General features: G+C 36.7%; 1 protein-coding gene across 1 annotated transcript in view; it reads left to right on the top strand.

Moving 5' to 3' along the window:
• The window catches only part of LOC113234731 (tyrosine-protein kinase CSK), a 45464-nt gene that overhangs the window by 11546 nt on the left and 10748 nt on the right, over positions 1–23170 (top strand). The window contains exons 2-9 of the mRNA XM_026470193.1: positions 331–414; positions 2247–2366; positions 8426–8503; positions 9244–9325; positions 11295–11391; positions 20172–20318; positions 21826–21913; positions 22777–22896. Coding sequence (XP_026325978.1) covers positions 367–414; positions 2247–2366; positions 8426–8503; positions 9244–9325; positions 11295–11391; positions 20172–20318; positions 21826–21913; positions 22777–22896 — 780 coding nt within the window. The 5' untranslated portion in view covers positions 331–366. The remainder of the gene's footprint in view (positions 1–330; positions 415–2246; positions 2367–8425; positions 8504–9243; positions 9326–11294; positions 11392–20171; positions 20319–21825; positions 21914–22776; positions 22897–23170) is intronic.

The following is a 23170-nucleotide window of genomic DNA, read 5'->3' as shown; positions in this document are numbered from 1 at the left end:
TCGGTTTCCTTAGACACTGACTGACTGTTCCGTTCACTTTGAACTTGAAAGCGTAACCAGCGAATTCCAGTCACGTAAAACTGTTTGTTGAAATAACGAAGAAGCGATTTTGTTGTGAAACGCTCCACTAAAGCAAAATTCTCGCAGGCTTAGATAAGGAATGATCTATTAAGCTTGGGTATGTCCTTTGTACCAAAATGTATTAAGACGGTTTAGTAAGACGTAATTTATAGCTTTTCGTTACGGTCTGCTAGTTGATTATTTGGCTCTAGATTTTGAAATACATTGGAACTATTTGAGACGTTGAAATGTTGTTTGGTTTGTCCACAGATGATGAGGTGTAACAAGTGGTAGAGGCCACCCGACATGAATTCGGACGTTCATCGTCATCAAGCGCATCCACCGCTCTCACAGGTTTGTATTTATTTGAAATGTACTTGCCTACTGCACATTGCAATTCCCCAATCCTTCCTTCTTTAGTAGATTAGAACGTATAATATAATGCTTTAAATCATAGGTTCCCAAGCTTTTTGGCACACCGCCCACTTGGCAAGATAAAAAAATTTCAACGTCCACCACCCCAAAAAATAATTGAAAATACGTATTTTTTTATATTAACTTAACACAAAAAATGACAAGGAAAAAATATATCCATATAGTGTAGTTTAAATAGATAATTCTGTTTTTTATTCCTTTCAAATGGTAGCTCCTCCTGGACTGTAGCAACGCCCACCACCCAATTGCTGCAGCCTCGGAGGCTTTTACCGCCGCACTAGGCACCATTAGTCGCGCTTTAATATACGGGTTAATTACAGTTCCATAGTCGTAACTTAATGATCTAACAATTATTATACAGGAAAATGGGGAGAGGAATACGAGATATGTATTTCAGTTCATTACGGCCGTTACAATTCAATACATTTTTATGAATTAGTAATATTGCAAGTAAATACCAATAAACGATTGATGTATAGTACAGCTGTAACGGGAAAATTATCGTTTTGTCGACTTATTTTGGTTTTGTAGGGTCGTTTTAAGTTTACATTTCAAGCCACATGTAGTACATTCCATGTTGATGTATCACAGATATATTATGTGTAGGTGCGGTCACACCTACACTTGACAACTATCTTCTTCCAACGCAGTATTCCCACCTATATTCCGTCTTTATTGTTGTTGCTGTTTCGGTTTTAACACCTACAATTATTTGTTGATCAATATCGAAAAAAAAAACAATATGTATGATTTGCTGTTTTTTTTGCACTCTGCCTTTAGATGACGAGTATTTTTTTTGTTTTAAGCCATCCTTATTGTTAAGTTAGAATTTACCATTATGATAATTTCAAAAATTGTAATAATACGTTAACCTTTAAATGTACAATATATGACTTCACAATATTCATTTAGTATTTATTGTCTAAATGAACACCACAATGAAAATGCAGAAATTCAGTAATTTCTGCATTTTCATTGTGGTGTTCATGAAGTAGTACAATATACGAATATAAATAAGAAACCATAATGCAAAATGGCACCTGCAGTTTTGGCGTTCGTCCAAGGTTGTGCGTTTCAATGGATCGTTATCTGTAGTAAAATATGGGAACTTTATATCTTTTGTTCAGAAACTACGATTCGTTATGGTATTACGATTACATGTGTGACCGCTGTTGATCGCTAGTAGTCGGGCTGCCCTCGATACGGAGCGTTAGTAGACAAGCGGTTTACTTTCCTCCAACACTTTACATTCACGATTCGTCTTCACGAAACGATTCTTGCGGTCACCATCGGCACGATCGGGTCTCAATAGAAGGAGGTCTCTCAATGGGGTTGATTTATCTGCTTTGCTAAAGTTTATTTCTCAAGACGTGTAAAATTTAAGGTATTTTGCGTGTCCTTGCGTTTTACGAGTAATTTATTCTCTCGTTTGTGTTGTACGTCGGCCGTATGCGTTTCCTTGGCAAGTTTGTCGCTGAATATTTTACAATATTTAAGAGCTTAACTGATAGATCATGTTTTACATCTTGCCAGTAAATAAACATGTTTTAAATCTTTACAAATTTAATTTCAAATATCGTTTTATACGCTTTTTACGCATAATTTTTTTATGAATACTTAATACACGATAGGACTGCGCTTATATGTTTAAACTACACCGGTCCCCGTCATCCTACGACAACTTTAAACGTCTTTCTTAATACCCTCGGAGTCATAACGATGACAATCATAACATTTACGTTTGTTTACAGCACGGCGTTCACGGCGGTGGGCAGGCGGTGGGCCCTTGCGGCTGGTACTCGGCCTCGGCGGCGCCTGCACCCACTGCACCCGCGCGGCTCAAACGAGCGCAGCCGCCACATCATTTACCGGTAGGCATCAATTTGAATGTCAAAATTTGTCGCTCTTTACAAACTAACGTATAGTGACAAAGCCGTAAGGAAGTTGTATGCATGTTGTTCTTATACTGGATACATATTGGTGAAATTACAGGCATATGGGACTTGTCAATTTATGTCTCAGGATGACGGGCGCAGTGGCAGTGCCCCTCAGATCCTTGCCATTTAAAGCTCTGAGTGGCACAGCAACTGTTATGGACAGGCGTGTAGCTTAGAATCAGACACACGACTCATTCGTTCCGTCACTTGATATTATATAAAAAAAAAGTATAATAAACTGGACATTCCGATCCGACAAAGGATGCCAAAGCAATACCGTGCGGCTTTCGTATAAATGTTCACATTACCGCAAATCACAGATTTAGCAAACGAACAAAGATATATTCAGCTGGAAATATATACGTAATCCGAGGCAAATAAAGCAATTTCAACGTTCAGACTTCGACCTCCACGTACTCGAATAATTTTCGAAACATTTCGCTGTAAGAATTGATTCTCTCCCTATTCTATGAATATTTTATGATAAAAATACTTATAGGTTACGCAAATTAGTGCGTTTCCAGTTTTATGAAATAGTGTAGTGAATGCAGGAAATTGTAATGAAATGACCTCCAAGGAAAGCGTGATTTGACAAATGATGTCCGCGTTACCTTGTAACCTTATTGAACGTTGAGGGTAACGCCAATTAACCTTGCCTTCGTCAAGGCTTAACAATATTTATACCCTTGAATTGAAAACTGTAATGTATTTTTATTTAAACCTTTATTTTTAAAGTAAAACCTCATTGTTTTTCTATTACTAGAAATGTTATTAGAAAAAGAGATAATGCGTGCGTCTCATTTATAGATCAAAAGAAAAGGACTATTCTTGTTCCCGGATTCGGGAAACAATTCAGTGCTATCAATGAACCACGATTTGCTTGAAGTTAATGTCGAACTTCAAAGTTTGAACTTTATGGTCGCCCAATTCGTTACTGGTGTATATTTTAGTGTAATATAATATAAGTAATAATAATAATATTGTGGATTTGTGAAATTAACTTTGCTTCGGTCGGTTAATGTATTTAAAATAAGCCAAATAACAGAGAAAAAAGAAAACGCATAATAATAAAGTACCACCACAGCAATCACTTGGTCTCAAACTAAGAATAAGGAATACCCAAACCAGAACCAATTTATAAAAAAAAAATTATGATTTCCAATTTGGTTCTACCGGAAATCGAACCTAGCACCTCCTCATCGGAGCCAACCGACCCGTCACCGAGGTCGTCAACTCTTTAAGGCGTATTTGTTTCGTTTCGCTGTAATCGAGTACTGTAATATATATTCACTTCCTAAGACCCAGAAAGCTACGTATAATAGAAAAAGCGATAAACGCCCAATGTAAATTAAAATGTAAGTACTAAATATAATTAAATTTTTTTATGTTACTAAGTGACGGGACGAATAGGACGTGCGCCTGGTAATAAACGACTTGACTGACCCAGAGTAGCTGCATTGTCACTCAGAGCTTTAAATTACAAAGTTCTGAGGGCACTGCCGCTGTGCCCGTAACCCTGAGACATAAGTTGATTAGTCTCATGTGCCTGTAATTTCACCGGCAAAAATGCTTCAGGCCCAAGCAAGTATGCCCTCAGTCTTAAAAAGGCATTCATCTAGATACCCAATGGGACATAATTACATAGAATGTATGGCGCTAAAATTGATTGCGTTAGTTTAATTATAATGTACACTGGGCGTTTACGTGAAAAAACTGCTAATAACAGTATAAGCACATGCACACATTATAATTAGTGTCAAGTATACGGTGAAAAATACAACATCATACTGTGGTAAGAACTACCAATGATAAAGTCGTTCAGTGAATACCACTAATGTTTACGGTTGCCTGGAAGTAATTGCTACTTAGCAATAGGGCCGCCTGTTGTGCATTATCTTACTCTGTGATACTTACATTACTGTTCTGTTTTGTCATTGTAATTTTTAATGTGCAATGAAGAATATTTCATTCATTCATTTATAATATTTTAAAATCAATAATAATAATAACTGATCTAGACCATGTAGAAATATAAGCATATGTAAGAATCGGTAGTTGAGAGTTAATAGAAAATTTTTTTACAAATTGATAAAGTTAAATTTTTAAATTATTAAAATTGTTAAATTATTGGTCAAGTGACCGTTGTGTGATATGTGAAGTCGGAAACTTTAAAAAAAATTGAAAGTGAAACTATTTTTACATACATACATATAATCACGCTTGTCTCCCACCGGGGTAGGTAGGAGATCACAAACCTGTACCTGTTACGCTCCTGACAAATGTCCTTCGCCTTCTCCACTCCCACCAGTCTCATCATACAAGCCCGTTTATTCTTGGTACTTTTAACCCGATCTTTTTTAAGGACATCCCCAATCTGATTGAGGTATATACACCGAGGCTACCTCTCCCCACGTGTCGGTCCATATTCGCTCTACACATTTGTGCCGTCAATCTATCAACATTCTTACTTTCCATTTTACAACTTGCCATATTCCATCACGAACTAAAAGATTTGGTGGCACCTTCCTCTGTCGCTCAATCGACAAATGATACTCCCTTCCAACGCACGTATTCTGTTCGGGGCCCTTCAAACGAGGCGCGAAGGAGCATCTTGTAGGCATGCAGAGTGAAGGTGTCTAAGGCAGTGATTGTATCAACACTACTCTAGTTTCCTTCACCTTTGGATTCCACTTTCCATTTAACATCATCAGGTGGAGTCATCTGCCTGTCACATGTAAACAAAAAAATTCGTTCCTCCTACATGAACAAACCATCGGAGCATCCCCCTCTCTATCCTGGTCAACTACATCATCTTTCATACCACAACGCTCTCTTACAATCGTCTCCGTACAATCGGTACTAGAGTATGACATAGAATTTTGGGGAAATGCGGCGGATTGGAAACGTGATTTCAGGCTGCAGAGACATGCAATACGGGCCGTGACGCGTATTTCTAATAATGAGTGCACACGGTCATATTTTGCGTCCTTAGGGATACTGACGCTTCCCTGTCTGCTGATACTCCAGATAGCTATGTATGCACGTAACCACTTGTATCAGTTCGCACAGAGATGTGACAATGAGCGGTACACACTGCGATACGGAGGCCGCCTCCGCGGCGATCTTCACCAGCTGGAGAAGGCGACGCGGACCATTCATGCAATGAGCCATTGCGTATACAATCACCTACCTGACGATGTCACTAGCGCTCCGAGCACGTCTTCCTTTCGCTTTAGGCTAAAAATGTGGCTAATCCAGAGCTCTTTTTTTAATTTATCGTAATTTTTAATTTTAAATAATATTATTTTATTGTATGTAGGTTACTATATTTTTTTAATATCAGTTTATAATGCAATTCATTTAAAATACATTTGTTTAGTTAATATTCTCTTTGACATTTAAGGTACTAAATTGACATGTAATGGAAATTATGAATAAATGATTATGGTTATGATTATTGCACTGTTCGGCATTCTGTATTTAGGACTATTTTTTCGTACCTAAATCGCGTTTATGTATTTGTTATAGAATATAATACAAACAAACCAAACTTCTGTAGTCACGGCTGACTGAGATGGTATTAGTCATCAACCAGTTACATCTATTATTAATTAATGCACACCGCCCAGTTTTGAGCTATAGTTATAAAATTAATTAATTACTTATTTTATTGATTATATGAGTTAGATCCGAAAAAAAATTTTTTTTTTCTTTGCGATTCAAAGCTCTGAGTGGCATTGCAACTGCTGTGGATAAACGTTTCGCTTAATATCAGGCACATGACACGTTATCCCGTGTTTTGGTATCATGAAATCATACAAAAAAAACTTATTCTATTCTACACTACAATGTTCTTATAATGAGTTAAAATCGTAGAATAATATACTTTATTGCATTCTTTTCCTAAGGTGCCAATGACGTGCCGGCGACGACAATGATTTAGAACTTATTGTTGTACTTTTATGGCTCAATACTTTAATAAAATTTATTTTGTGTCACTTTGTGTATATCTGACTGTGATGGAACACTAGTTGTTCAGCCGATTTTTAGAGTAATGATTTATTAAATTTTGTAATACCTATGTCTATTAGTAGACTAGAACAAGCTGACGTAAAGTGAAACTCGAACCCCCAAAAAAACCGATGCAAAACAGAATATGTATATAAAGTTAATGATATGAAAATTTTAGTTAAATTTTGACGACCTCGCTGGCCGAGAGGTTTACACTGTACTCTCAGTTGCTCTGGTGCTTCTAGTGCAGGTAATTTCCTAGTTTGAGACTAGGTGATTGGCGTTGTTGTCTGGCATATTAATTTTTTATTTGTAACATGAACTGTACTTCGTTTTTTTAGTAATAGACAGAAAAAATGTTGGATCTTTAATCAGGCGTCATTTCATTCTGTTATTTTGTAAGCAAAGCAATTTAATAAATACCATGAACAAACATGTTCGCTAAATGTATGTAATTATTACGTTTAACTTGCTCGTAATATTATATACTTGAATCAATTACAAACATGAAACGGAAACTTTTTACAAAATAATATCACACTATAGTGTCACTTATAAATGCCATTTGTCATCAATTCTCCTGATTTTATCCTACTGTAAATGTTCTGTGAAGAAAAAGTTTATGATCGCTGCTTCTTTGTTTATGTTTTTTCTAATTCTAAAAAAGAAACTAAGTATAGCGAATCCTGCCTTTTTTTAGAGTAATATTTTTTTTTATAATATCAAGTGACGGGTCGAACAAGTCGTGCGCGCCTGATGGAAAGTTACACGCCTGTCCAGTTGCAGCGTCACTCAGAGCTTTAAAACGCAAAGATCTGAGGGGCACTGCCACTGCGCTCGTCACCCTGGGACATAAGCTGACAAGTCCCATGTGCCTGCAATTTCACCAGCCCCTTAACCCTTCAAAACCGGAACGCAGTAATCCTAACAATACTGCTTGTCGGCAGAAATAGGTAAGGACTTCCCTGGACGAACCCTGTCACAAATAGCTCTATTGCTGCTAAATATTGTACAAGTATTCCGTATCACAGAAATGAATCTACACATAATAATAAAATATAATCAGAATTGTTTGTAAGTAGTATAAATTAATAAACTACCTTGTAATTATAAAACGTTTAATTTGTTTATGAGTCATTCTCTGGTCTAGTCACACTAACAATTCAATTGTTATAATTAACTCATGCTATCGGATCCTAATTAATTAATGCATGATTATTTTGTTAACTATAATTGAATCACGATGTCTGTCTGATAGATAGGTAGAAGCATAGAGTCTATTGTTTTTAATATGTTCACACGGCTTGTAGAAAGTAACGACAATGACGGCAGAGCTAACATAAATATTTATTCAGTACATCACTTTGCCGTACCGCAATAGAGCGTGTACAGTAAAATTCATAAACCCATTCTTGCGGGCCCTTTAAAAAATGTGGAGTACTTGCGATCCAAAAATACTTTACAAATTAAATTAACGCATTGATCGTCATAAGTTATTCGTCGTTTCATTTCCTTTACAAGAAGTTTTTATCTGTAAATTGTCCTTTGAAGAATACCAAGTGCCGGGACGAACAAGTCGGAGCTTTAAATCGCAAAGATCTGGTGGATGCTGGCACTGCGCCCGTTACCCTGAGACATAAGTTAACAAGTTCCATGTGCGTGTAATTTTTACCCTCCGCACCGACGAACACTTTCACAAGGAGCTCTACTGGTACTAAATGTGTTTATTGTATGTGTTGCATAGTGTGTTGTTATAGTGTCATTACGGCAACATAATAACACTGACCTATTGAACGGATCGTTTCTTCGGCCGTTAATAATCTCTTTGAACCCAAGCCGAGTATGTCTGTGTGAATCTAATTCGACTCCGGATCGAGATGCAAATACATAGCGGCGTTATTGATCCTACCTCCTTGCTCTATCTATGTGATATCCCGTGAATAGGTGGGTTATTTTTAACATAATTTCAAACGTTGTTGCAGACGGGAGGAGGTGTGAGTAGTAATGGGCCACACGCGCCTCTCTCGCCCACCGCATTGCAGAACTCTGTTCCGCACAATGTGAGTATACAATAAAAGTAGAATAAAATTGCATTTTCTTTAATAAAAACTCTTTGTTCGACCTCTTATACTAGATATCGTATAAGATTCTCGATTGTTTATTATTTGGGAGACACCTTATGACCCTAATATTATGTGTTTTTTTTAGTTTTTGAGTAACTCATGTTTTCATTCGCATCAAATTAATTTAATCTGTGGTATTGCCCGTTGATCTTAATGTTATTTGACATAAGTGTATATTTCCAAAATTATTAATAAACTAGGAGACTAGATTGTAATGGAATCACAGCACTAGCGCTGCCCATGCAGCACCAGAATTCAAATGACATTGTTGATATAAGTTGTCATTTAAATCTTCAAAAGATGACTAACTTGATCAAGTTAGTGATTCACCATTCAACCTCAAAATAGTTGTAGTAGCAAGCAGTTGAAGTTAAGAACTACATATAGTGAAGAGTAGATGTCAGTTTTGTTGACATCACTTTGTTGCTTTGCAATATTGTACTCCAGAGGTCCCAAATAGGAACTTTTTCAGATTGTTTCGAAAGCTTTCCCAAGCACAGTCTAGCAATAATATTATCACCGCAACTGGTCATGTTTGACGATCATTGTAAAGCTGAAACTGACACAGGATATATACCTTATGCTGCTAATGGCTTTGTTTTTGTCTCACTGTCGCTTTTACAATAAGCGATAATGACAAGTCAGTTTGTTAATAAAACTATTGTTGTGTTACACAGAACGTGATGTCGTCGTCGGTGCGCGCGCCCGCGCCAGCCGGTCCTGCGCCCTCCGTTATGCACACCTCGCAAACCAACAGCTGTAAGTCTCGCTCAACTACGACAGTGTTGAAAGTATTGTCGACTAGAATTCCGTATAAAAAAATCCAGAAAAACCAGATGCTAGAGAATGGGATGTTTTAAATAACAGTGAAATGTATTTCATAAGCGTCTTTCGGTTACTTTCCATAACAATTGGATTAATCTAAAAATTCCTAAAGGCGTGATTAAAAATTAAATTGTCTATAGTAAACTGCAGCTTTTCATCGTTAAATGAAACCCATTACTGATTATTACTCATCCATTTTATTGTTTAAACGTTTCAGACCGTTCAGTTCAGTTTCCTCACTTAATGCAAGACGAAGTGTCGTCAGGCGTGAATTAATGAAACTTAATAATTTTCCGCTTTGTGTAGTTTTTAATTGCGGGCTTATTGTGTTTATTGGAATAATCTAGAATCAAGTTTACTTGACTTAGCTCAATCTTCTCAGCCTTAAGCCATGCATTGAAAAGTTAGTAGTGCTAGATTAAGAAGTTTTAGTGAAGAACGCTTTAGACGTAGTTTAATATTCATTCAAATAATGTGGTGGTTTAATAAAAGGATTTCATTATTTTTCCTGGGTCATGGTTTTTGAAATTCTAGCCCTTATGTTCAAAAGTTTTCGATTTTCAAGTTCGAGTTTTTGAGCCCGTGTAGTTTTGAAACTATATAGTTAAACGTTGAACTGGCAAAACAGGACCATGTAAGTTTTTAAATCATGTGTACTGCATGTCATTGTGTCAACTAGTTTATATCAAAGTATCCAGTAAAAATAGCCACGTGATATGAACGAGTTTTAAGATACTGATAAGTAATTAATAGTATAGTAGCTATTTAACAACATCTGATCAAAGGAACAGAACTGCCAGTTTCATGGTCAAATAAAACGTCCGTATACGACGTTGGAAACCTAGCATAGAATAAAGAGGAAATTGAACGAATTAGGTCAGCTTTCTAAATCAAGTTTGTTTTCGTTAATTGTGGTGCTATGCGATAAATAATACAAAACATATTTTATAATGGTGGTAATGCTAATAATTTAAAAAGGTATATTGAACATTTGAAAACAGTAAATCTTACTCAGATTTTAAGTTAATGCAATGGATACCATCTCGTAAATGATTTATTTATTAGATCATTTTGATTTCGAAACGAACTTAACACTGTAGTTTCTGATCGACAACAAATTGGTTGATTACAAATAATATAATGATTGAATTAACAATGTTTTTTTCCAAATTTTTTACTTATAAATCAATCTTATTTAGAGTGGATATCACCAAAGTGGAATAGTTAATTACTCGCGTCTTATTCTTGTAAAGAAGACTTATCGACTTTGGTGAAATCCGCCCTTAATGTGCTAAATTTTATTGTGAATAAAAAGCGAGCTTCTAATTGATTAATATATATATATACGTGACAATATTAAGCTTGTACACGGTTCGTCTGTTTTGCGCGCCAGATGTGCCTCAGCTTTAATTATACCATCATCCTAATTAATTATGTGTTTTAAAGATAGAACACTATTCTAAAAAGCCATTGATATATACACAAAGCAGACAAAAAAACATTAAGTTATAAATAACAGCATGTCACGTGTGATACAATGTCAAGATATTTCCCTTAGTACGTGTATGGTGTTTATTACATACCGTTTACCTTACTGTGTTTTGATAGTGTAATACTGCCTTTTGTTATGCGACAGAGTTGCATGAAATCCGAATGGAAAGTATGTAATGTTTTAACCGCCGGTTTTAAGCTAGAGTCTGAAGTTAGCCTGTTCCTGGACATTTAGAATTTGTAGTAATATATAGTATGGTAGAAACTCTGTCTATATTTTGTCTGTGTGAGGCGTCTATTATAAAGTGTTAAAGACCACCAACTTGCTCGCGATGGAATATAAGAAATTCTGAATTATAGCGGTCAACTCTATCAGAAAACAGAGTAACTGAAATAATATGTTATTTTTCAGCGGTGGCACCTAAAGGCCCCAGTGATGTTCTAGTGAACTCTTCAGCACAGAACCCTCCACCAGCTGGTAACAGACTCGCCAATATGACACAGTGGCAGTAAGTAATTTCATATTGGTACTTGTCAAAATGTTTTCTGCGCAGGGTTACACTGAAAAATATTATTACAAATCGCACATGAAACCAAATACTGTCGTGACTCAAAAATGATGGAATTGAGAAAAAACGATTTGAAAATATAAAAAATTCGAATATTGGTATTCTTTTCGTTTATACATAATAATTAGTTATCCACTTATAAACAAGAATATAAATTTATTGTTTCCATCCGGTACTTTTTTGAATTTTCAAATCTTGTTTTCTTAATCCATCGTCTTTGAGTATATCAAAATGAGTCCAATTCAAATTAAAGACTTCGCTCTTGTTTTAAGTTTTATTAGCCATCCTTTGACGTAGTCGGGTGTTCGTTGTAATAGTTAACCTCTTCTTAATTATTACAACGGCTATTTTCCTTGTATTTCATTTAAACAGGACATCCATTTTTGATATATGTTCCTTTTAAATGTAACGCGTTATTTATTGGTTGTATGTACAAAAGTTAAGTCTTTTCCAAGAATTGTTTATTGCATAAATATTGCTAGGAAAACAAATTAAACCGTGCAAAAGCGATCACCGTATATCCACAATCTTATTAAGATTGTCAAATAGGATCATAATATATCATCATAATCAATCATTAAGTCGATCCTGTGGCCACCCATATAAAGCCTAAAATTATTTAACAGATGTGTCGTAATTTCTTTAACTTGTTGATTAAATTAATAGAAAGTATAGTCACTTGGGATAAGACCACGAAAGAAAAAAATAATGGAAGTTCCATAATTCTCGATTACTATCAGAACCGATGTCGCCAAAACGCATACAAACAAAATTATAAACACTATTAAATCTTGATAATTATTGGTCATAGTTTCTAATTTAAAAAGATTTAACAGTATATCATTGAAAGATCCAATACCTTTTTTGCAAGTTACGACGTTTTGATTTTATATTGAAATTTTATTCAACATGCTGCCATCTTGCGGCCAGTAGCTATACTATAACGACCGATTAACATCTGTACGAATAGATAATCACAATATAGAAAATTTATTAAAATTCACTTACAAATGATTGTAAATGCTACTACGATTAACATTTTTGGTGCAGCTATAATTTTTGCACTCCAATAAGGCATTTTTCTACGATTTTAGAGAATTTGCGCGAAAGAATGACACAACCATACCATACAAAGCGAAAATGGTAGACTGAGCTCAAATAGATCTTTTGAGACCTAGAGTTGGCAAGCGTCTGACGCTAACTAACCACTTCTACTATATTTATTGTACTGTGGATAAGACGAACATACTTTATTTTGAGTAATGTTTTGAGCTCTATGAGGAACAGATAGAAAGTCATCTAAGAATTTCGAAGTACACTAAACTTGCGTTTGTTTATCATCTTTACGTGTTTTAACAATCATTACGCTAAATTCAATACTTGCGATGTATTTAACGAAAACCTGCAAATTGCAGTAAACGTTTCTTGAAAAGTATAAAGGTAATGTATACCTCATGTTCTCAAGATTTCACAACTGTAAAATTGGATTTTTTTTTTTTATTTGGAGCATCATAGCGACATCTGTTTAAAATCGTTTAAAATAATTTGTCTGTTTTATCGACGTAGATACTATAGTTCTAAACTCTTTAAATTATTAGTTAAGCCTTCAACTCGGTTTGACTATTTGTCATGATAATGAATAATATAAGTTCGCAGGCGCGCACCCTATAGTGGAACCCAGTATTAGAAAAAGCGTGTTTTTTTAAGGTCTAATACGGGTTGAGATTGACACACTCCGATGAGTTGTTGTGACTTACTCTGACTCTCAGGTGTGATTAAACTTTTTCTTTCATTTTGCACAGAGCGCGTGATTCAAAAATACACTGTGTTGTAACGAGAATGGAATCCAAGGTAGAAGGCAAGCTTTTTCTGCCAACTGTGCTCTTTGATTTATCCGTTGCCTATATACTCAGCGTGTTAATGGTTACCTATTTATTATAATCAAGAATGAACAACTCACTTTACATGCTGATAAGTTATTATCTAAAAACAAGATAACATGTTGGTGCGTTCTAGTCGGCGCCGTGAAATATGACGAGTGACATCACACAGTGTTTCTACAAGACTTGCAAAGTGAAATTATATATTCCGCCAATTGCATACGATGAACTTGAGTAAATATCTTTGCGGTTTTGTTTTCTTTTTTATCTTGAGAAATTCTTGGTGGTTGTTACAGCTTTCTAATCCTTTAATTTGAAATACCTGACATACATATATCGTTTCAGTGTTCAGTAAGTTCGACACTGTTCATTCACGTACACGCTAATTCATATTTCGATATCTCCAATGAACACTACGCCAACTTAATTTTTGGACCTGTTCTGTTTTTATTTTGTTTTTTGTTTCGTTATTTTTTTTTTCACAGAGTCCGTTTTTTGTTTTTTTTCCAATTTTGTTTTTTGTTTCTTTATTTTTTTCACAAAAATTCAGGGAGCATAAAATTAGGAAATAAATATGGCTGCTTACAGAAATAACAGAAAATGACCAAAAAATAAAGTTGGCGTAGTATTCACTGGAGGTATCAATTTGTTCAATTCAATTACATTGAGCGATCAATATAAGTACGTTAGAATATAAGATTGAGAACTCTTCATCCACTTTTGAATAACCACTGGAGGAACCTGTGTCACTACACGGGTTCATACAAATTATTGTAAATCAACCTTAGAGCCTATTAAGTTTTTTTTTAATCCAAGTGTCAATTACGTTCAGGACTGGTACAGTTCAATTATGTTGTTTTTTTACTGAAATATTTGTTGTTAGGTTAACGCACCTTCTATTAAGGCATATTAATTTGTTCCGCTATCATTGTTTGGAATAACGTTGCAATAAGTGGACATATATGGAATAGATTACATATTGTGTTGTGTCACTAGTGGGCAGTCGACTGACCGTGTTTGTATTGGACGATTGACTTTCTTTTCGTACCTTATAAGTTTATGTGGTAATATATCCAGATAGTAGTTTTATTATTATGTGTTGGTATATCTAGATTTTTTTATGTCGGGATTAGAAAGAATCGCGGGTAGGCGCCCAAGTAAAAACACCAAATTTTTTCTGCTCTCTATTTTTATTCATTTTAAATAGTAAATGTGTATATTCATTAAAATTTAGCTCACATGCACTAAGGTTGACTGTTTACTTACTCTCACACAAACTTTTACACCTTCACAATGGACACTTCAGCAGAGCAACTCAAGAAGAGTATTGATGAACTATCCACAATGTTTAGTAGCAGGATGGGGGAATTTGAGAAAAATCTCCACCAGCCCAGCGGTACTGCTACCACAGTGAAGAGTATTGCAGCAGACTTCAACTCTTTCAAGGCCTTCGTCTGGAAATCCATCAGCATGCTCAAGTCCCAGGTAGAGCTCCTGCATGTTTGTTTGGACCGTCTCGAGACACACTCCCGCAGGAAGGTCTTACTGTTTCATGGAATCAAGGAGGATGTTGGTGAAGACACAGCAAAGAAAGTTTCGGCCATATTATCCAACCAATTAAAGTTGTCCAGTATGGATCACGAGGCTTTTGAATCTTGCCATAGATTAGGTGCGAAGAGGGACTCTGCCCGGCCTATATTGGTTCGTTTTACTACAGCACAACTTCGGTCCAAGGTATGGAAGGCTAAAACGGCATTGAAAGGTTCCAAAACTTCAATCTCCGAGTTCTTGACAAGACCCCGGCAGGATGTTTTTGTGGCGGCTCGAGGTCACTTCGGTATGAAAAGGTGCTGGTCGACCGATGGAGTGGTAATTATACTTCTTCCTGACAAAAGCCGTAAAAAGATTGTTTCCTTGGCTGAGCTGAAGTTATTGATGTCCCAGTACCCCAAGGATTCCTCGCCGCCTGTCCGTACTGTGAAGTGAAAGAGCATTCTGCTGGGTTTGTTGTTACTATTATATTTTGTCGGCTTATACTGTTTCCGTCTTTTTGTAATAATATGGGGTATTCATCATGTTTTATATAATATTTTGCACACAAAATTGAAATACCTCCGTCAATTCACTTTTAATCGGAGCACCCATCAAGTGTCACTTTCTCTTTTTTTTTTTTTTTTTTTATTTGGCTCTGTTCGTTCAAAAATTACAGGCTAGGGTTATAAACCGTTCTGCCTCGTCCCAGGCTTAATTTTTTTTTTATATAAATGGAAAATGTATCTTAGAATAGTTTTGCAATACATATGGTATCATAATATTACCCTCACAGTGTATGTATCATTAGAGTAGAATTTCGTTTTAATGTTTCATTTTTCATTCATACCTATTTTAATTATTATTATTAATAGTTCTAAGTAATTATTGTTTGTTTGTTGCTCTTAAATTTCAGTTTTTATTTTTGTAAGTTTGGAGTTACTCGTCTTGTCAACCTGTGCAGTGGGTTATTTGGAAATAGCGTATTTTTTTTTGTTTTGTTTTTTTTTTTTCGTATTTTCTTTACATATTTATTTAGGTTTATATAACTATATATATTTTTTTTATTTTTTACAATGTTTATTGAAGATGATTATTTTTCTTGCTCTTCAGATGATTATATTAGCGCCCAAAGTCATAATACTTCACTTTCAGATTCTGAACCTTTGGAAGATAAACTTCACGATGTATTTGATAATTATAACAAATTCCTTTCCTTAGTGCACATCAACGCGCAGAGCATTCCTGCTCACTACAATGATTTTCTTACATCTTTTAGCGCCGGCATAGTTGATTGTATTCTTGTGTCGGAAACCTGGCTGAAACCTACTTTACCTTCTACTAGCTGTTCCATTCCGGGATATAAACTATTTCGTAATGACCGTGTCGGGTGTGGTGGAGGTGGTGTTGGCATTTACCTTCGTAGCCACATCATTGCTGATGTTGTTTGTTGCTCTCAGTCACTATACACGGGTTCCTTGGAACATTTATTTCTTTCAATTGTAGTTCACCACAAAAAAATCCTGCTTGGCGTTTTATATAGCCCTAATGATAAAACAGAATATTTTAACGTCTTGGAAAGTACTTTTGAAAACTTGGTCCCCCTTTTTGACCATGTCATTGTAATGGGTGACTTAAACACGTGTCTCCTCAAAAATGACAGTCGAGCCGTCAGGTTGGCAGCTTTGACGTCTGCGCTTGATCTCCAAGTGCTAAATACAAAGAAACCGACCCATTACTTTCCTAACTGTAGGCCTTCCTTGCTAGATTTAATTATTGTCACTAACCCCAAACTGGTCATTTCGCATGGGCAGATGATTGCTCCCTTTTCACATCACGACTTAATTTATCTTTCTTACAAAGTGCGTCCACCTAAAGGTAGGGGAAAAGTCCTTCTTTTGCGAAATTTCAAGAATTTGAATCTGGATCGTTTGAGAGAAGATATGAGATGTATTGACTGGTCCGTATTGTTTTCGTCTGACAGTATTGACGTAATGGTTGATATCCTTAACACTGAGTTGGTGAAGGTTTATGACTCCCATGCTCCTGCTCGGCCTGTGCGTGTCAAACGTGCGCCGGCTCCTTGGCTTTCGCCTGAGATTAAAAGAGTTATGGCAATGCGTGATAAAGCCAAATGCCGTCTAAAACGTGAACCCTCTTCAGCAAATCTAGACGCGTATAAGAAGTTACGCAATCTCAGCAATAGAATGTGTAGGGATGCCAAACGTCGCTACTTTCACTCTACCATACAAAATCTTTCCCAAGCTCAGGTGTGGAAATTTTTACATTCCGTAGGTGTTGGCAAGTCGTCCTTGGATGTTTGCCAAAACAACATAGATCTCGATGCCCTGAACTCCCACTTTTCCACGCCGCCCATCATCCTTAACTCTCGCACTAAATCGAATACTCTAACTTTTCTGTCTAATCTTGCGTTACCTGATTGTCCCCCTTTCACTTTTAGTGCGGTCACAGAGGATCTTGTAAAAAAGAGTATCCGCTCGATTTCCACTAAGGCCATTGGCAGTGACAATTTGAGCCTCGAAATGATTCTTCCCGTGCTGGAGGACATTGCGCCGGTTATTACTTACATCATAAATTTTTCTCTCTCGCGCTATGTCTTTCCAACTCAATGGAAAAAGGCTTTTGTCATACCTCTCCCTAAAATCCAGAATCCTACATCTTTTTCACAATACCGTCCTGTTTCCATTCTCCCCATTCTTTCTAAAGCCCTAGAATCCATTGTACATACACAACTTTATTCTCATCTTACCTCCTATAATCTTTTATGTCCGTTTCAGTCTGGCTTTCGTCCATCTCATAGCACTATTGGAGCATTACTGAACATTACGGAGGACATACGTCGTGCTATGGATGAAACGAAACTCACTGCCATTGCCCTCTTGGATTTCAGCAACGCTTTTAACTCTGTTGACTTCGACATTCTTCTTGGTGCCCTTCAGGCTGTTAATATCCCTTCTCCTATTATAAGTTGGTTCTCTTCGTATCTTTTCGGTCGCCAGCAGAGCGTGAAAATCAATGATGGCTCGTCATCTTGGTCTAACTTAACTGCTGGTGTGCCCCAGGGTGGCGTACTCTCTCCTTTACTCTTTTCTATTTTTATTAATAATATTTCCCGTGTCATTTCTTCTCCCTTCCATTTATATGCTGATGATCTTCAGCTTTATCGTAATTTTGAAGTGGGCGAGGTAGCGGAGGCAATTGCGTCTATCAACTGTGATTTGTCTGCCATTCAGTTATGGGCCAAGTCATTTGGCCTTTTGGTTAATCCAGCCAAGTCTCAAGCAATGATTGTGGGCAGTAGCAGATTGAGGTCCAAGTTGGACTGGTCTTTGGTACCTGCGCTGGTATATGACGGAGTTCCAATTGCATATACTGACAAGGCTAAAAATCTCGGGTTAGTAATGGACTGCACCTTGTCTTGGACTTCTCATGTCAATGAGGTCAGCAGACGAATGTACTTCTCATATCATTCTCTCAAACGTCTCCAATACTTTCTTCCTTTTCACACCAAAATTATGCTTGCGCAAACTCTTTTACTCCCTATTCTTGACTATGCCGACGTTTGTTACTTGGATGCGACCGAAGACCTTTTATACAAACTAGAGCGTCTACAGAACCTGGCTATCAGATTTATTTTCGGTCTCTGAAAATTTGATCACGTTTCCGAATTTCGTGCTCGGTTAAAATGGCTCCCAATCCGCCTTCGCCGTGATGTGCATATCCTGTCCACCCTTTTTAATATACTTCATGACCCAAATTCTCCTTCCTACCTACGTTCCCGGTTCCAACTGCTTCCCCCTCCTAGCCGCTCAAGGCGTCCGTGCATCACTAAGATGCTCGTTCATCCTAGTTGTAAAACAAATTTCTTTTACAACTCCTTTTCCTCTCGTGCAGCGCAGCTGTGGAACAGACTCCCTTCCCATATTCAGTCTAGTCCGTCAATTGCTTCCTTCAAGAAAAGGTTGACAGCGCACTTTCTTGCTGAACTCTCTTAATAATCATCATATTTGTATATGTGTAAGTTTATTGATACAATGTATTATACGTTATGTAGTCTATTTATTTATATACTATTTTAATTATTTAACGGTAATTTTATATATGCATATTTTACACATGTAGATTATCATCTTTTGTTATCTCTTTTGCACGCCGTTCCCCGCTTAAAACCTTTGCTCTCACTGCCTTGGGTTGGCTGGAAGAGATCTCTTTTAGAGATAAGTCCACCTTTGCTCACCTTATGTTATTTTTTTGTTTCTGTTTATTTGTTTGGTGCAATAAAGAATATATATATATAAATTAAATACTATTAAGTTTATTGAATATCACGATATTTGACTATCGTGATACTCAATTATTTTTTGTGTCATTAATTCACTAGTTTGTTATAATTATTAATACAAAGAACGAATACTAAGACAAATAATCAGTTGGGAGAGCGTTAGGCGCGGTATGCTGAAGGCGCTGGTTCTAATCCAGCCGGATCAAAGGAATTTTTAAATATAAGTACTCTTTATACCATCGGGAAAGGCTGAGACAATACCCTTCCACTTGCTACTTAACACCTGAATAAGGAGGTACAGCTAGTAGGGACTAGTGGAATAGGCTTATTTAGTTGATACATAAGATAAATATACCTTGATAATTATCTTAATATTTATAAAGTTAATAGGAACAACAAAACGCTATCTCTAGCAAAATCGTGCCATATGTTTGTGTTATTGTTATTGTTATTTCCCGGTCACTAAGCTACATAATGTTTGTATCCAAGACGTATCCATACGTGTCAAATAAATGTGAATCGCAAAAAGTCACAAACCATATCATTTTTCAAAAGATTTATAAATGTATGTAAACGTTTTTGTTCACATATGTATTTTTTTTATATTTATAAGAATGTTTACATAAACAAGCCCTTTTTTGGCGAATAACGGAACTTTGTGGAGACAGATTAAAAAAGCATGAGATACCAAATACATAAATAAACTATAAACCATTTTTTATAAAAATTGGTTTTTACTTTCCCGAAGTATCGAGTTAATGGTTTTTTTTAACTTGTCCACCGAGTGTAGGACGACTAACTCTTATAAAACAAGTTTTAGCTTACGATTTAACTGTTTAGTCTTTCTAAACAATTTCTGTACAACCAATGTTATTAATGAGCTCATTATCTGTAGAGTATACCGTAGATTAGGCGTTGCCTTGCGAAAGACATTACTAATGTTCATGCTGTGCCGTGTATGGAAAACTATTTGTTATACACATAAATTACTTTGCTTTTGTTCGCAGTTGGCACCATGGCGCGATCTCACGCGAGCGTGCAGAAGCTTTGCTGTCAGGTTCACCAGACGGTGTGTATCTCGTGCGCGAGAGCACTAACTTCCCCGGCGACCACACACTCTGTGTGCGGTACCGCGGACATGTGGAACATTACAGGTCAGTCTCCACCACATCGTCGTCAAGCAATTGATACGTACCGGGTCTCCTCTCTGACGAGGGTTTAGGCCACTTTTAGGTTGGGCCAGCGCGGTTGTGTCACACATTTTCCGAGGGTTGTGAACTTTCTTCGACGTGCAGGTTTTACCACGTGTTTTCCCTCAACGAACAGCTCATGATAATTTGCAAATTCAATTTCGCACATAAGATGTAGTAGCAGTCAGTAGAGATCCTTGTAAAAGAGTCCGTCCACGGAAGTACTGCCATCTTACTTATTTTTGCTGCTAAGCTGTAATGTGAGCATTACTGCGTTCCGGTTTCGATTTGTTGACAAGCCTGTCACCCTGAGACATTTTTTTTTATTACCCGAGGTAATCTGCTTACAGATACCCCAGATTATGTAGGACTGGGCTGAACCCTGAAGGGGAGCAACCCAACCGCACCAAACCCCCGGGGTGTTCCTCCTCTCCGCTGCAGGTAGAGGCACGGGTACGCTATCACTCGTCCTCCACCCACCCGGCCTCCACCAGAGGCTGGCCGCGCCCAGCACAGCCCCCGAGAAGGGAGACATAACAGTCCCCCGACTCCAAATGTAAGGCTCGCCGAACTCCAGACGAGCCTTCCATCTCGGGTCCCTCCATGCTGGGCAGCGAACTCCCCTGAATCCGCTATCTAGGGGCCATGGGGCCAGCACAACATCCCCTCAACTCTACTCAACTGTGAAGTTCAGAGGATGCTCCCCAGCCCCCGCGGCGGATCTGTTGGTAGGCTCCGCCGCAACACCCTAAGCGCATCCACGTGGACTCTCCGTAGAGAGTCCTTTGGAGCGCCCACCGCAAAGGCCAATCGCCCGTGAGACATACATATGTTGAGATGTCTCAGGGTGACGGGCGCAGTGGCAGTGGGACTGGAAACGGGTTTCACGATTTGTTCGTCCCGTCACTTGATATTATTTATTTATTTTATTATTAAGGAATAACAACAGCCAACTTAAATACATCTTACAACGAACAATATTTGTCTTAAATAACTTAGGCCAAAATAGTTATCCACAATTATAAAAGAAATAAAGTTGGTGCGAGCTCGGGTTGCAAACCACGGTCCCTGCTTGAGAGGCGGTAGGTCAAACCATTACGCTACCACGACTTTTTTTCTCCACACCACAACCACAAAAATATTTTGAGGTCCACGGCTTGGTCTTCAACGAGAAAGAGACATCTATATAAAACCGTGTACTCATTACCAAACGCGAACATCGGAAATGAATTGAGAATATTTGATGTTTGCTAGCACTTTATCGAACAATTTTGTTACGTATTATGTTCTTTAATGTGTATATTGTGCGTTTAGGAATCGCACGAATCTTTCCCACCGAAATAATATTACTCATACGATCAGAACACGTAACAGTGAAATACTACTTGAGTCGGAATCTTGAACCTTTACTTTTAAAAATGTATTATAGTACCTAAGTATATCTAGTAATCTTTTTTATTTCACATTTCAGAGTAAAATGGGCGACAACGCCCGATGGCCAAAACCGTCTCACTATAGACGACGAAGAATTCTTCGACCATATGACTGATTTAATACATGTAAGTTTTTCTTTCTTTTTAATATATCTGGGAGGTATCTGCTTATTACCTTAGCTCATTTCTCAGACGAGTATAACCATACGTTAAACTACATACTACTCTTATCCATTCAGGTTTTTGTATATTCAAATTCGTCGCTACTTTTAAATAATGTCGTTATTTATGACATTTTCATGTAAATGACATTCATAGTTCATTTATTTGTGAGTTTTCACACATAAACAAGCCCACATACACATATACAAGTTGTATAGAAATTGACATGTACAAAATAAATATAGTTTCACTGTGTCCGGCCAAATATTGGGCATACATGTTGAAGATATATTATGCTGTTACTCGCATGCATATCACCAGACTAAACCAGGTGCAACATGTTTTTTTTTAATAATATCACATGGGCGTGTACACATCGATTTAATAAATCAGTCAGTAATTTAAACGCGGTGATAGTTATATGGGTCTATTTATTAAAATTTTATTTATATATTTGTTTAATAACAATTGCGTAAGGTGTCAAAATAACAATAATAAAAAACTAGTCAACCATGACCTTACGACTTGTAAAGGGCCCGAAACGTTGGTTTGTTTAAAAAAACAAATACACGGAAATATAGTTTCATTTCCTATGTGTAACAATCGCAAAAACCTATGAACTCGAAAACAACATAATAAACGTAATTTGAATAACATTAAAATAAATATACAAATGTCAAAAATAAGACAATGAAGTTCGGGAGTTATCATGTAAAAATTCGGACACTGCATTTTATTACTCAACAGTTGCTTAGTTGTTTTAAATATCATAATGTTTCTCAAACATTAGTTACCTTCGGTAAAGATAATCTTTATTCGTTTCCCAGCACTATCTCCAAGACGCGGACGGATTATGTACGAAGCTAGTGCGGTGCTTGCCCAAAGCAACACCCAACGGTGCTAACAATAACGGCTCTCACCAACCCCCATACCCTCCACACCCACAGGTTAGTATAAAATTCATAGCTAATAAGCTATAACTTTACCACCGATTTTACGTCGCATTCGCGTAAGAAATATATTATCAAAATACGTAATTTTTTTTATAACTCATAGATTTAGGGATACACATTTTATACAGATAAATATAAGTAAATATGAGTAACAAAATAAATATAATTTCTCAGTGCCATTAAATAAATAATGTTTAGAAAATAAAAGTAATTATAACATGTTTTTTTTTATATTACTATACTTGAAATATCACATGGGAGCGCAAGA

Source organism: Hyposmocoma kahamanoa, unplaced genomic scaffold (assembly GCF_003589595.1).
Source record: "Hyposmocoma kahamanoa isolate Upper Pololo Valley unplaced genomic scaffold, ASM358959v1 86, whole genome shotgun sequence".
In the NCBI taxonomy this organism is placed as follows: Eukaryota; Metazoa; Arthropoda; class Insecta; order Lepidoptera; family Cosmopterigidae; genus Hyposmocoma; species Hyposmocoma kahamanoa.
Note: the sequence above shows the minus strand (reverse complement) of the source record. Positions and strands in the feature narration are given on the sequence as shown.